The following is a 14,869-nucleotide window of genomic DNA, read 5'->3' on the forward strand; positions in this document are numbered from 1 at the left end:
CACGAACACACAACTGTATACATAGAGGGATTCCAATTTAAGCATGCACGGTACTGTTTTTTTTTTTTAATTCAGTTCCCACTGTTGTTTGATAATTGTACTGATGATGTCTTATGATACATAAGACAAAATATTTACATAATAGAAATTATTTACTGTGGCATACGTGTTATTCTACAGCTATGGATACCCCCCAGATTTCACTATATAAAAAAAACACTCAGTCATTGCTTCTGCCAGATAGTTCCTGAGTAGAGACCAAGCAGCATTGATTTCCTTCCCATCCAATTCCTCATTCCATGATATTGCTGCAAGCTGCTTCCTGAGTTTGTCATAATCACCAGCCTTATAATTCCACATATATCCCTTTCTCACATAAGTCCTGATATTGCTGATCACCACCCAGGTGTCACTTCATGGTCACTTTTACCAACTGGAGGTAAATATGACATTTCATTTACAATAATATCTTCTGATGAGATAATCAAATTCAAGACCCTCAATCCACATGCAGCCTCTGTTACATACTGTTTAAGATAGTTGTTCAAGAAATGCATTCTCTTTGGTTCCTGATGCTGTCTCTTCATTCAAGTCTATATTATCATAATTGAAATTGTCCATAATGATCACCCTTTTCTTATTAGCCAGACCAATTTGCCTAAACTTCCTTCTCACTGCCTTCCACATGAGCAGGTCTCTAGCAACACCCTACTAAACGTTCATCCTGTCTACTTTCACTTCACACCATACTGCTTCAAAATCACTCGCTGTTTGTTCCCTGCATCTCCACCCTATATGGGCACAACTCCTTCTGCATCATCAGTAACTCTCCTCCTTCCCTTTTTGCTTTGTCTGTCTTCACGTAAGACTCTATATATCCCCATCTCTATTCCTGTCAGAATGTCATCTGCATTCAACCATGTCTCACCTCCAACAATATTGGTGCAAATGAACTCTATCAATGCTGAAATTTCATTCCCCTTGTTTCGAATACATCTAGCATTTGTAAACATACATACTAGCTTATTTCTGTTTCTTTAACAAGTCTTACTCATCCCTCTTCTTGTATATGACTCCCCCCCCCCCAATCCATTTGTCTCTATCATCATTGGTATTACCCCTCTCCCCCAGATCTGAATGCCATCCCCCCCTATGTCCTTGGCTATCTTAATCCTTTTTTGCACACTCATGCATCTACTCCTGAAACCATCATCTACACTTCTCACATAGTGTTTCCCTGTGTTCCTTCTTTCTCATTCTCTTCACTCATGCCACTCACCTCTCCATTTGCCTACTTTACTCTCTCTTCCACAACACTTCTTGCTACCTTAGACCTTACATTCACTTCAGTCATTATTTTCTCTTGCAGCAACAGTTTCTCCAACTGACTCACACCAAATCTAAATGAACAAAATGAATTCCTTTCTCTTTACACAACTCTGCTAGCATCTATAGCAACTATTTAGTTTGTGATTTTGGTTGATTTATCGACTATTTTCTTAGATTAATTGGTGTATCATTATTATATTATTGTAATTTTAGTGTATTTATTGTATGAGTGTATTTAATAACATAATTATAGAAATATTGTTAATTTTTAAGTCTTAAGAATGGCACCAAAAACTCGCAAAACACAACAAGGACAGTGTTTAAAGCACAAACAAGTTAAAGTACTTACTGCTGAGGAGAACCTTTGTTTCAATGAGCAGAAACATTGCAGAAATAATGATTATGATATAACCAAGGTTAATATCCCGATTAAAGCAAGTTATTAGAAAATTGACTAAAGACTTGGAAAAAGTAGAAAACATTTAATTAAACTTAGATAGGATAAGACAATAATCAGAACAAGAAGAGGTAACCATAGCAGTACTTCTAGCTTCCCAGGGATGAAAATTAAAAATGCAATAAACATGTAATAGATAAACAAAAAATAAAAGTAGAAAAAAGATAGTAATTCTTGTCCCAGATTTATTATAACACACAATGATAGATTAAAAAATACTACTTTGATAGGAATACTGTTATAGTACTAGGAATTAGCTTGAGAAAACTCATTTCTGATGAAAGTTTAAATACATGCCCTCTCTCTCTCCCTCCCTTCTAAAAAGAAAGTGAAACCTCATTCTGATCAAGTATATAATAAAAATTTATCAGATGATTCTGAGTTACAGTATATATACTCACAGAACATCATATGGTAAATTGGCAAGCTTCCCCTATGCCTTACTTAGAAGAGAATACTTTCGTCAGATTGTTCTGAGTCTTCCAAGGTTATTTGCTCATACAGCACACTAAACAGAAACCATGGACTTCTTGACAACTGGAAGTCATTAATAAGCCTATGTAACATCAACCAACTCTCTTATTCCAGCAGTCACATATAGAGTTTTCACAGTGATGTATAGACTGTGCATGATGTACTTAACTATCAATCCAGTATTTTTCACTTTATAGAAATAATGACTGTTAGAAACGTGTGAGTTTTTGTGTTAAATATTTTCCTGAAGATGCTACCAGGCATATAGACAGCAAAACATGTCAGAGAAGCATGCAGTTTTAATAAATAAAAATTTTGAGTCAAACCTGGTTAATCATTAAAAAGTTGATATAAATCACTCATAGGGAATTAAAGAGAGAGAGAGAGAAAGAAAGTCAGTTTTAATTGACTTCTTTCTTGATGCTAAATTAGCTTCATTCACGACAGTGTTTAAACTAATTTTAATTTATGGATATGAGAATTCTGAGAAAAATTAGGTGCATGCCATGAATGGTGGAATCATATTAAAAATTACAATATTAGTATTGTCATTTTTAATATCGTTGTTAGCATTTAGACTTTGTCTGAGCTGAGCTAATCTCAGTCACATAAAAATGGAAATGAAAGTTTAGCAAAATAAGGTATTTGATACCAGTATGGATGAAGAATAGCCCATAGGAAGACTATGATCTATTGGATTAATGCACTTAAAAATGCCTTTGACTCCTGACATGGCAGACTAATATGGAAGTAATTGCCAGTAGAAAGTTAGTAATAATGTAATCTTTTCATGCTGTGCTATCATAGCATCCTATCCCTTAAGGATACTTATCAGAATTTTTTTTTTTTTTTTTTAAGCATACATGAATATCTAAGTAATTGTGATCACATTGTGACTAAACTAGCCTGATTTATGGATTAGAAATTAGAGGAAGTCACTTAATCAGAAGTGGATAAAAGGGATTTCTGTTTATCTTAAGAAATTCATACTTTCAGTAGATGCTGTTATTATTCTTTTATTATTTCTTTTTTAATATAGGATGGGTCATCTGTAACATCATTGGGGGATAGTTCATCTACTGGGAGTAAAGAGCTGGAAATCATTAATGATGAAATTAAAGGTCTTCAGAAGTAAGTTGATATACTTTTTTTTAATTTGATGTATTTAAGTTTACTATATACAAATATCATATCTGTTAGTAATTTTGGAATAAATATTTTCAGTTCATTAAGATGAAATTTTGACAATGTAGCATGAACTGTATTAATATTTTTTGTATTTTAAAGCAAGAGATTGAGTTGTGTTTTTTTATATGTGAATTCAGATTTTGTAATGCTGTACTAAATTCTTAATCCCGAATTTCCTAAGCAGCAATTGTTCAAAAAAATTCATTTTAAAAATGTTCCTTAAACATTTTAAAAATTCAAATACTTGAAAATAGTGCAGTACTGCAGAAAGATTTTTGAACTGCAGAAATTTTTTTTTATATTGACATTAGTGTAAGTCACTAATAACTAGCATAGCAGTAGTTGGGTCTGGAATAATGTATTTGACTTACTTTACAATGCCAGTTTTACAAATTCTATTTATTTATTTTGTTTAACAGTTGACTTCTGTTATTATTCTACACAACAGCAAGTACCATGTTTAATCTACCTTTTGTGTGTTAATTTACCTATTGTTTGATCATTACTGAGACTTAGTAAACTTCTTTTTCTGTGACATTATTTAAGTGAAATATCAAGAAATGAATGCAGCTATCATTTACCCTTGTTTGACTTGCTTGGTTAACCAAGTGGATAATCCCCCCCCCCCCTTTATATTTGATTTACAGATTGTAGGTTCAGTTCCCACTATGAAATTTATTCTCTCTTCATGCTAGATGATTTTCACTTCACATGTGAGACCAGGCCTAAGGTTATCTTCATCAGTTCCTAATATGCATCCTTAAGAGGAATACAAGATAATGATAGTACTATATAATTAAGTTTCAGGTTTCCAATATTCCTAGCGCTTATGTTTTGGTCTTCTAAGTCGCTAATAACTAATAAGTCCAGGTGAACTACATTAGTCTCTGGCTCTTTCCTTGCCATTTTAGTGTAAACCTAGTTTTGCAAACCTTTTTTTTTTTTTCATTCTTTTGAAGAGACCATACACCAATGGTATTCACTAATTTTTACACAAGATCTGTTTCTCCTATAAATATCTGTCCATGATCAACTTTGATTATTTATATGTTGGTTTATTTATTTTTACTTAAATGTTTTAATTGTATGTCTGTGACATACAATTAAAAGGTCACTGTCACAGACATTGTATGTCTGTGACAGTGACCTTCCCATGAATGCTTTCTTGATCCAAAATATGTTAAGACTGTCATAGACTTTAAACTTGTGAATAGTAGACTTGCAGTAGTAAGATTAAAGGCTAAAATACTAATCTGTTATACAAATATATGCACCAACACAACCTCCTATGATGATCAGGAAGTGAATCACTTATTACCAAATCAATAACCTGATTCATGAAACACCTAAGAAAGACTTTCTAATAGTACAAAGGGATTGAAATGCATATTTCAATCCCTTTGTACTATTAGAAAGTCCTTCCCCTCTCATATCATTGAATTAGATATGAGAGGGAGAGGGGAAGAAAAGCTCTGATAAACACCTAGAACAAAAATGATATTAAAGCAACTGATATAACCACAAGAAAGAACATATCTTAAAACCCTTTAACCTTTATGTTTCATCAAATTGTAATAATTTTTCTTTTAGGATATATAAGAAGACATGTCAGAGGTTTTGAAGAAATTTGAGAATTATAGGGAAGTTTAGGAAGGAATTTTATCCCCTTTGTTGGTCCTTTTGCATTAGGAGAAACAAATGATTGAGGAGGAGGGTATGAAACTTGGTAGAATTCGCTTTGCAGAATGATCTCACCCATAACTAACACACTTTTTCTAATGGATCCCCCAAGAATCTAATTGATTATTTACTTATGAAAACTAAATATAAAACCTGTATAAACTCAGCAAGAACTTGATCTTTCCTAGGTGCTGACAGTCATAGTGACATTTATTTTGAAATTTATATTTAGAAATGCATGAAAAATAAGATGATAAAAGTTTAACCTTACACAACTTTTAGGATATATAAGAAGACATGTCAGAAGTTTTGAAAAAATTGGAGAATTATAGGGAAGTTTAGGAAGGAATTTCATCCCCTTTGTTGACCCTTTTGCATTAGGAGAAACAAATGATGGGGGGGGGGTCAGAATCTAATTGATTATTTACTTATGAAAACTAAATATAAAACCTGTATAAACTCAGCAAGAACTTGATCTTTCCTGGGTGTTAACATTGGAAATGACCTTTTTTTTAGTCATAGTGACATTTATTTTGAAATCTGGATTTAGAAATGCACGAAAAATAAAATTTTAAAAGTTTAACCTTATACAAACTCAAATACAACTAAAGAATTATTTAAAATTGATCTTGCGTATGCTCTTTCTGAAATCTCTGCTGATTCTCTTGATCCTGATACCTCTTTTCAACAGTTTTCAAGGACAGTTATTTGAAACAGCTGAAAATATCCTAGGAAGAAAATGCAGTATTAATCAACCTTGGATTACTAAAGAAATATTACAGCTTTATAATCAGTACAGAGGATTACAACCAATTTGACACATTGCAAACAACAATGATCAGTATAATTGTCTGAACAGACAGAAAATAAATGGTTGACAGAAGAATGCAAAGAAATTGTGAATAATGTTCATAAGAATAACCATACAACAGCATACTATATAATTAACAAAGCCTTTTGTTTCTAAGAGCTGAATAATTGAGAATGAGGATGAAACAAATATTACTGATTATGAAAAAATGTTAAAAAGATGGTGTGATTATTCAAGTAAAGTGTGAAAATAGCTTGGACCAACAAAATTTAGAGCAAATTGTTTGTCCCAATGATAACAGAGAACAGTGATTATCCTATACTTAGAAGTAGAACGAGCAAATCTTAAGATCAAAACTGGGGAAAACAGCAGGAATTGACAATACTCCAATTTTGCCAATTCTGTTGAAGAACCTATTAATAGTACACTCTGAAAAATTTGCCAGCAAGTGTGGAACACTGAGATCTATCCAGAAGAGTGGTGCACAGTTATCCTTAGTCCCATTCCAAAAAAATGAAACAGCAAAATGTGCAATAATTTAGGACAATAGCCTCACAGCCATCCAAGCAAAATATTTTTGGACATCTTACTCTAACTTATTAAAGCAAAACTGGAATCCAATTTTTCAGACTTCCAGGTTAGATTTAGAAATAGTAGAACACTCCATATCATTGGAGAAAAATATGTAGAACATAATAATGTACCATAATTTTATTGACCTACAGAAAGCCTTTAATTCTGGGCATGATGCCCTTTGGAAAATCCTGCAGCATTACAGAATAGCCAACAAAATAATATAACTGATTGAATCCCTGTACTCATCTTTTGAAATGATGGTTGAAATCAAGCGGAATTATGGCAGTCCCTTTCCAATGGAATGTGCAGTTTATGTCATATTAAATGCAGCTATTGCCTGCTGGATAGTCGACATCCATGTGTGACTCTGTGGTGAACAAAAGAGCTCTGGCACTGCAAGTCTCCCTCTTTGAGTATGAATTATTTATCATCAAATTTTATCAGTAACCTTTTCAAGTCCCAACAATGTTCAGAAACTAGTCACACATCAAACAAACCATCAATAAGAAATTGAAAACATTCTAGATATCAATTACTAATACACCTCCCTTTCTTATATATTCAGTATGTTATGTCATCTTTATCTAGATGGGTTTGGAAGGATGGATAAAGGATTTCCAAAATCTGTAATTAAACTCCATTCAGGCAGTACTAGAAACTGCATTAAAAAAGGATTTTCGTTTAACATCATCTGGGGGAAAACCAATCACATTTAACCCCCCTCCAGGAGGGGAAAACATGTTCAGGATTCGTAATATCGGAGTGAGATCTCTTCATGAATGTTCCCTGTAATGAAAGTTGTTCTGAATTGAAGAATCAAGGAATGAAGTTAAAAGAAGAATCCTTACATATATTTCTTGTTGGAATAAGATTACCATCCTTACATTTAGTGTCAGGATGGTAATCCTGACAGAAGTCATGTTCAAACTGGCCGCCATGGTTCTTCTGTAATGTGACAGTGAAGACTAAATGAAAGCATGCAGCACACTTGAGTGATCAACTGAAAGAGAGAACTCTTATCAGAAGGCAAAGAGGAAGTTTATCACAACTAATGGAAAACCCTCATATACACACAGACAATTAAAGGGATATTAACCTGTATGACTGTTCCACCCTGCAGTTACATCATCCCTGAATACTCTGATTATGTTTACTTCTCATTAGAGCATATTAAGTATATAGGCTAGCAGTCTTTCATGGATGAGATTAACATATCAAAAAAAAAAAAATTAATGAATACGACCTCACTTTAAAAAAAATCCCCAAATGATTCCTTTGAATGAAAATCTTTTAGTGAATAAAAATAGTGACACAATTGCTATATAAAGAAAGGCCTCTTGGCATATCAGCAAAAGAAATGAATACCCCTGTATCCATAAAAGCATCCAAAATTATTAAAATTCCTAGTATTCTAAATGGAGTACAGTTTGACAATACCTTGGATATTTTTCCTGAGGACATGGACAGTGATCATCTGCAGCTTTCCAAAAACAGGAGAGATCCAACATTAATAAACACAATTGTGAGGTCTTGCTCCACCATACATAAATAATGTATACACTCATTCCTACAATGAGTTGTAATAGATTCTACCAAAATATCAAGATTCTGTTGAAGCATAAGCACTGGGCTTTTGCTTGCAGGAGACTTACCTGAAGCCTGGTGAGGATTCTACATCATGGTATGCCACTATCATCTTTAAGGACATGATAAGAATGGGCTGGTCATGTGAGTAACCAACCATTTACTGCATGGTGCAGATTTCCCAGAATGATCTTGATGATCTTATGCCTATTGCCATATGGTAAGTTATAAACTAATATTAGAGGAAGGCATGCTTTTAATAGGATCTTTTGTAACTCAGTATCAACAATATCATTCAAGTTGGAACAGGGCTGTCCACTCAGATTTGTTATTTTGACCCAAAAGTTCTAATAAAATAAGCTAATTTTTTTTCTTTTTAACACTAAAATTATAGCTATGAATAATGAACTTTAATAATGTCCATACTGTACAATAATCATCATCATCATCATCATCAAATTCCTGCTATGTACCCTCAAGGGGTGTACAGGATATAATAGTACTACATGAAAAAAAAAAAAAAATTACATCATTATTAATTTCCTATCTACAATTTTCCTCCAAATCAGTCTGTTACTTGTCAAGACTCCAACATTATCAGATCTTATATTTCTATCGTCTAAGGCACTTTGTACCATATCAATCCACCTATATCTTGGTCTTCCTCTGGGTCGTTTTGCTGCCAACCTGGCAGAGAACACTTGTTTTGCTAATCTTTCCTCACCCATTCTGTTTAAGTGACCATACCACCTGAGATTAGCTCTGCTAACGCATTCCTGGATGCTGACAATGTCAAGTTCTTTCCTAATATCCTCGTTTTTAATATGATATTGCCATTGATGCCATCTGTTCACGCCTATAATCTTTCTCAGTACTCTCATATCTGTGGTCTCTAGTCTTTGGTCAAGTGTTTTACTTCTGACCCAGCTCTCAGATCCATAAGTTAAAACTGGTTTGAACACTGTCTTGTATACAGCTAATTTAGTGTTCCGACTAATTTCTTTCTTATTCCATATGAATTTATTCAGTTGACTTCCCACCATACCAGCTTTGCTGATTCTGTTGTCTACTTCTATATTTAATTTACCATCTTCAGTAAAAATCGTGCCTAAATAGGTGAAATGTTTTACTTGTTTCACAGGTTCCCCATTCACAACACAGTTGACATTTTCAATGATTCTGCCTATTTTCATTGTCTTTGTCTTTTTATTGCTGACATTCATACCATATCTATTACAACAGTTATTCAATTTAGTCAGAGAATCTTGCAGACTTGTAGCGGATTTATTTAGAAGTATAACATCATCCGCATAAAGCAAAGAGCTGACATTAACATCTCCAAGTTTGATATCATGTTTAATACCACTTTATTTCATAATGTGATCCATATTGATAATGAATAAAAGAGGGGATAATGTACATCCTTGTCTCACACCAGATTTAACATTAAACCATCTTCCTGTCTTCTTCTTCTTCTTCTTCCTATCATGGAATATAGGCCATGTGGCCTGTTCCGGTCTCATGCCATTTCTTTTTTGGTCTTCCGATTCTTCTTTTTCCACTTATTTTGTATCTGTATAATATTTTTGGTAGTCTGCTGTTGTCCATTCGATTTAAATGTTCTAGCCATTTTTGTTTATACTGTCTTATGTAGTAATTAATTGGTTTGATTTTTAGGGATTGTAAGATTTCTTCATTTGTTTTGTGGTCCCACTTGGTATATCTAGCTGTTTTTCTGAGGAACATCATTTCTGCTGTTTGAATTCGTTTTTCATCTTTCCTTTTCGTGGTCCATGTTTCGCTTCCGTATAGTAGAGTTGGTTTTGACAAGACATTATATAGTCTGATTCTAGTGTGTTTTTGTACCAGCGATGGCTTAAATATACTATTTATTATGCCATTTACTTTGACAAAGTTTGAAATTTTTTTAGTGTCTATGTCTTTTTCTTCTTCGTATGATAGATCACATTCCAAGTATCTGAAAGTGTTTACTTGTTCTAGTATTTTATTATCTATCACTATTTTACTTCTTATTGGTTTTTCTCCTTTGAATGCCATTATTTTTGTTTTTTCTTTGGATATTGTCATATTATATTGCTTTGAGATATCATTTAATGATTTTAATGATCTTTGTAAGTCATCTTCTGATGTAGCTAATACTATTTGATCATCTGCAAATAGTGGTGTATCTATCTTCATTTGCGGGGTCATTTGTATACCAAATGGGTTATGCTGTTTCCAGATTGTTAATATTTCATTTATATATATATTGAAAAGCAGAGGTGAGAGGGTACATCCTTGTCGTACTCCTCTTGATATATCTTTCCATTCTGAGGTGTGTTCTAATTTAACTGCTATTTTATTTCCTGTATATATTTCTTGAATAGATTGTAAAAGTTGGTTTGGTATGTTTAAATCGGTTAATATTTTAAACAATTTTTGTCGACTAATTTTGTCAAACGCTTTTTCATAATCAATAAATGTCACATGTGTTTCTTTTTGAAATTCTCTTCTCTTTTCTATTAATAATTTTAAAGTAAAAATTGGATCTATGCAGGATCGGCCTTTTCGGAAGCCATTTTGTTCTTCTAGTAATTTGTTTTCTACAATGCTGCTTAGTTTCTCTTTTAATATTCCTGCATATTTTATATCCTGTATTCAGCAGGCTAATTCCCCTATAATTATTGCAATTGTCTTTATTTCCTTTTTTATAGATTGGGATGACCAGTGCTTTTTTCCAAGAGTTAGGGGTTTTTCCAGACATCCAAACCATATTAAAAAATTTCAAAAGTCTTTCATTAAATTTTTCACCTGCATTTTTGTATAGTTCTATATTTATATTGTCTTCTCCTGGCGTTTTCCTATTTTTCATCTTCTTTATTATATTTTTCAGTTCTAACATTGTGATATTTTCTATTAGGTCATTCTTTGTCTTATAAAATTTTAATTCATTGTTCTCATCTGTCCAGAGATTTTGGAAATAGGTCACCCATTTTTCTAAATCTATTGTTTGTATTTTTATCTTTTCTTTTATTTCTTTATTCATGTATTTTATTACTTTATAGGTTTTGGGTTGTGGCTTAAATAAATCCTTTTCTAGTTCTGTTACGAAATTGTTCCATCTTTCTTTATGTTTTTTCCTTACTTCTCGTTTTGCAATTGCGCTATTTCTTTTATACTCTATTTCTGCTTCTATTGTTTTGGAATTTAGCCATTTCTGGTAACTGTCCTTTTTGGTTTTTATTATATTTTCTATTTCTTTGTTCCAGTCTCATAGCCCTCTTTTTCTAATCCATTTGTGCTTTATTCCTAAGGTTTCTGTTGCTGCTTTTGTGAGAATTTGTTTCAAATTTTCCCATTCATCTTCTATGTCACTTGATTCATGTGTGGTTTCTGTTTTTAAGTTTGTGCATTTTTGATATTGTAGTCTAACTTGAGGATCCTGTAATGAAGAAATTTTGTAGCTTGGCTGGTAAGTTTTCAATTCTATGTGTTTTTAGCCACTTTGGTTTAAAACGAATTTTTGCTGATACCATATAATGATCAGAGTTTAATTCAAAGCCTCGATATGCTCTTACGTCTAAAATTAACTCCGCTAATTTAAAATTTGTGATAACGTAGTCAATTACTGATTTGTATCCTCTGGCTGACCAAGTATATTTATGTATTTCCTTGTGTTTAAACATTGAATTCATTATTCTCATATTATTATAAATGACAAAATCGCGCAATCTGCGACCATTTTGATTACATGTACCTTCGCCAAATTTACCTATGTTTGTTTTGTATTTTTTGTTTCCTATTCTGGCATTTAAATCTCCTGCTAGCAGTAAATAGTCAGTTTTGTTTGTTTTATCTATGGCATTCTGTAATTCTTTATAAAATATATTACTGTCTTCTTCTTTTCCCTCTTCTGGTGCATATGCACCAATTATTGTTATGTGGCCTCTTAATGTCTTGGTTCTAATTTCTATTAGTCTTTCATTCAAATAGTTGTAATATACAATATTGTTCTTTAGTGATTTATGTACCATAATCATTATACCTGCTTTTGCTCTTTCTTCTTTTTTTACCCCACTGTAGATTTGTATATAGTTGTTTGTTTCTTTTGTACCTTTTTGTTTTTTCTTTGTTTCTGTTACTATACATATCTTTATGTTAGCTTGGTTTAGTTGTTTATCAAGTTCTTCTTCTTTGTGTGCAATGCTTCTCACATTCCATGTTGCAATCTTCATTATGTGTTCCTTTTTCCAATTTCGTTTACCGTTTCCTGGGTTGTGGTCTTTTCCCTGACAGTCCGTCTGGCTTTTCTTTGCATGAAACTTGAAAGTATTTTGAATTTCCCCAGGGCAGGTTACTAACCTGTCGCTGGGTAAGTCCAGTGGTAGGGCTGCTACCTAACGCCTCTGGACAGGCAGATCTAACAGCATTTGCTCTGTTAGGGTGTTAAGGTTATACTGCCCATACTCGGTCGCCAGTGCCTCGTTTGTACTTTTAGAACAGGATGGACCACGGGAAGGTGAGGTTGACATTTGAGTGGGAGAGGCTATGTATTGCGCTTCACCACCCCTTCCACCCCCCATCTTCCTGTACTTCCTTCAATTCTAACTGCTGACTTACAACTCAAATAAAGACTAAGTATTGCTTGATATAATGCCCCATTGATACCATATAACTGTAGCGTATTGAATAGCTTCTCTCTTGGCACCTTGTCATATGCCTTTTCCAAATCGACAAAACTTAAATACCGATCTTTGTTATATTCCCATGCTTTCTCGACTGTGTGTCGTAAAGTGAAGATCTGATCCTGACAGTCTCTATTTGGCCTGAATCCAGCTTGTTCTTCACCAAGCTTTTCTTCCACAATTCTTCTCAACCGTTTCTCAAGTATACTTGCATAGATCTTGCCAGGAACACCCAGTAGGGAAATACCTCTGTAATTCTCACATTCAGTTTTATTTCCCTTTTTATATATGGGTACTATGAGAGTTCTACTCCAATCATTGGGAATTCGTCCCTCTGTCCAGGCCTTCTGAACTATGCAGTGCAGCCACTGTAAGACTCTCACACCACCATACTTCAGCATTTCTGGTCGAATATCATCTACTCCTGCTGCCTTCCTACATTTCAAGCCTTTGATGGCTTTTTCTACTTCAAGTATGGATATGTATTCCTGGCTGCATGCCTGGTCAGTTTTTTTTACCACTGTGCTGTCATCAGTGCTTGTTTCATATAGCAGTTTTTCAAAGTAATTACTCCATACTTCAAGGATATCTTTTTCTCCAGTTTTCATGTCACCTTTATCATCTCTAACTCCTTTTACAGCACTCTTTCCTCCATTCCTAAGCTTCTTCAACAACCTCCAGAATATTTTGCCACCTTCTTGATATTTATTTTCTATATTCTTGCCAAAGTCCTCCCATGACTTTTAAATCCTTTTTGTTAGAAAATATTTAGAAACTGGACTTGCTTAATTATGTGCGAGTGGTATGGCTAACTGATTAGTGCATATGCACGCCCTAAACAGGCGGTCATGCCAGTTCTCTTTATGATTCGCAAGGCATTTGCAGCATGAACTGTTGAAAATTATTTAATTTTCTATACCCCCATCATAATGCCAAAAGTAACAATACAAACAAAAGGTCACAAGAGTATGGTACACAAATCATTTATTTAAAGATTAGTTAAAAGAAGTGTGTGATAATCCCAGTAAAGCATGTTGCAATGCATGCAAAATTTGTAATCTAGCAAATCACAGGAAATCCAGTAAACACATTAAAGTCAGTGTCACTCCATTATTGCCAATCATGCAGTTCATCGTGAGTATATTTTTTTTGGCCACTAACTTGATTTTAGAATAAGATTACACTGGGTTTTTTTGACCAATGAATTTAATGATAAATTATGCCGACAAGTTTCACCAACTGGGCTGTTTGGTTTCTTCAGGGCATACAAACGGTAAAGACAACTCATAGTCGCTAGTACATAGAACAAACGTATAAAATATAACATAATTTAAAAAGACGCATAACATCATACGCATGGAACGTGTGTTTCATTAGTTATTGTTGTGTGTGCACGCTCTAGTTTGCAGTGAAATTAAATTCTGGCAAGCTTAGCGATCTTATTAGGGTTTATTGTTGAGATTGTATTTGGTCACTCAATCATAATTAAAATGAAATATATATTGATCTTTAGTTGACCATTGATTTATAATCATCTAATGCCAACAAGTTTCGCCAACGGGGCTGTTTGACTTCTTCAGAGCTTATAAGAGAAAACTCAAAGTGGCTAGTACAGAGAAATGGAGTAACACTATCATATAAATTAAAAATTAAAACAGAATGTGTAACATTACACGCATGGAGCGTGTTGTGTTAGTCACTGTTGTGAGAGCACGCTCTGTAGTTTTGAGCGAAATTAAATTCAGACTGAGCGATCTTATTAAAGTTTTCCATATGTCAGCTATAATCATTCCCTGGTTTCTGTTAAGATTTTATCCAGGACGGATCCTTGAAATTTCTACAACGGAAGTCTTCTTCTAGATAAGGCATGGAGCTACTGTCCCAATGAATGATATGGTTTGTAATCGTGAAATGATGGGTTAGACATGAATTGTCTGTTCTGTTTATTAACATTTCCTATATGTTCTTTTTTTCAGATTTCAAGGCTTCTCGATGTCCGTCCTATATAGTTTTGACCACAAGTACATGGGATGTTGTACACTCCAGCGTGTTTGAAAAAAGCATTGTCTTTTGGCAATCTTAAAA

General features: G+C 33.5%; 1 protein-coding gene across 7 annotated transcripts in view; it reads left to right on the forward strand.

Annotated features, from left to right (window-relative positions):
* Positions 1 to 14,869, forward strand: part of LOC150108191 (uncharacterized) — a 368,644-nt gene that overhangs the window by 202,597 nt on the left and 151,178 nt on the right. For all 7 annotated transcript variants that reach the window (XM_090390641.1, XM_090390644.1, XM_090390642.1 and 4 more), the window contains exon 12: positions 3,300 to 3,391. In XM_090390641.1, the coding sequence (XP_090246767.1) occupies positions 3,300 to 3,391 (92 nt within the window). The remainder of the gene's footprint in view (positions 1 to 3,299; positions 3,392 to 14,869) is intronic.

This window comes from Typopeltis vanoorti, chromosome 3 (assembly GCF_054136105.1).
Source record: "Typopeltis vanoorti isolate ZY-2024b chromosome 3, IOZ_Tvanoo_1.0, whole genome shotgun sequence".
Classification (NCBI taxonomy): Eukaryota; Metazoa; Arthropoda; class Arachnida; order Uropygi; family Thelyphonidae; genus Typopeltis; species Typopeltis vanoorti.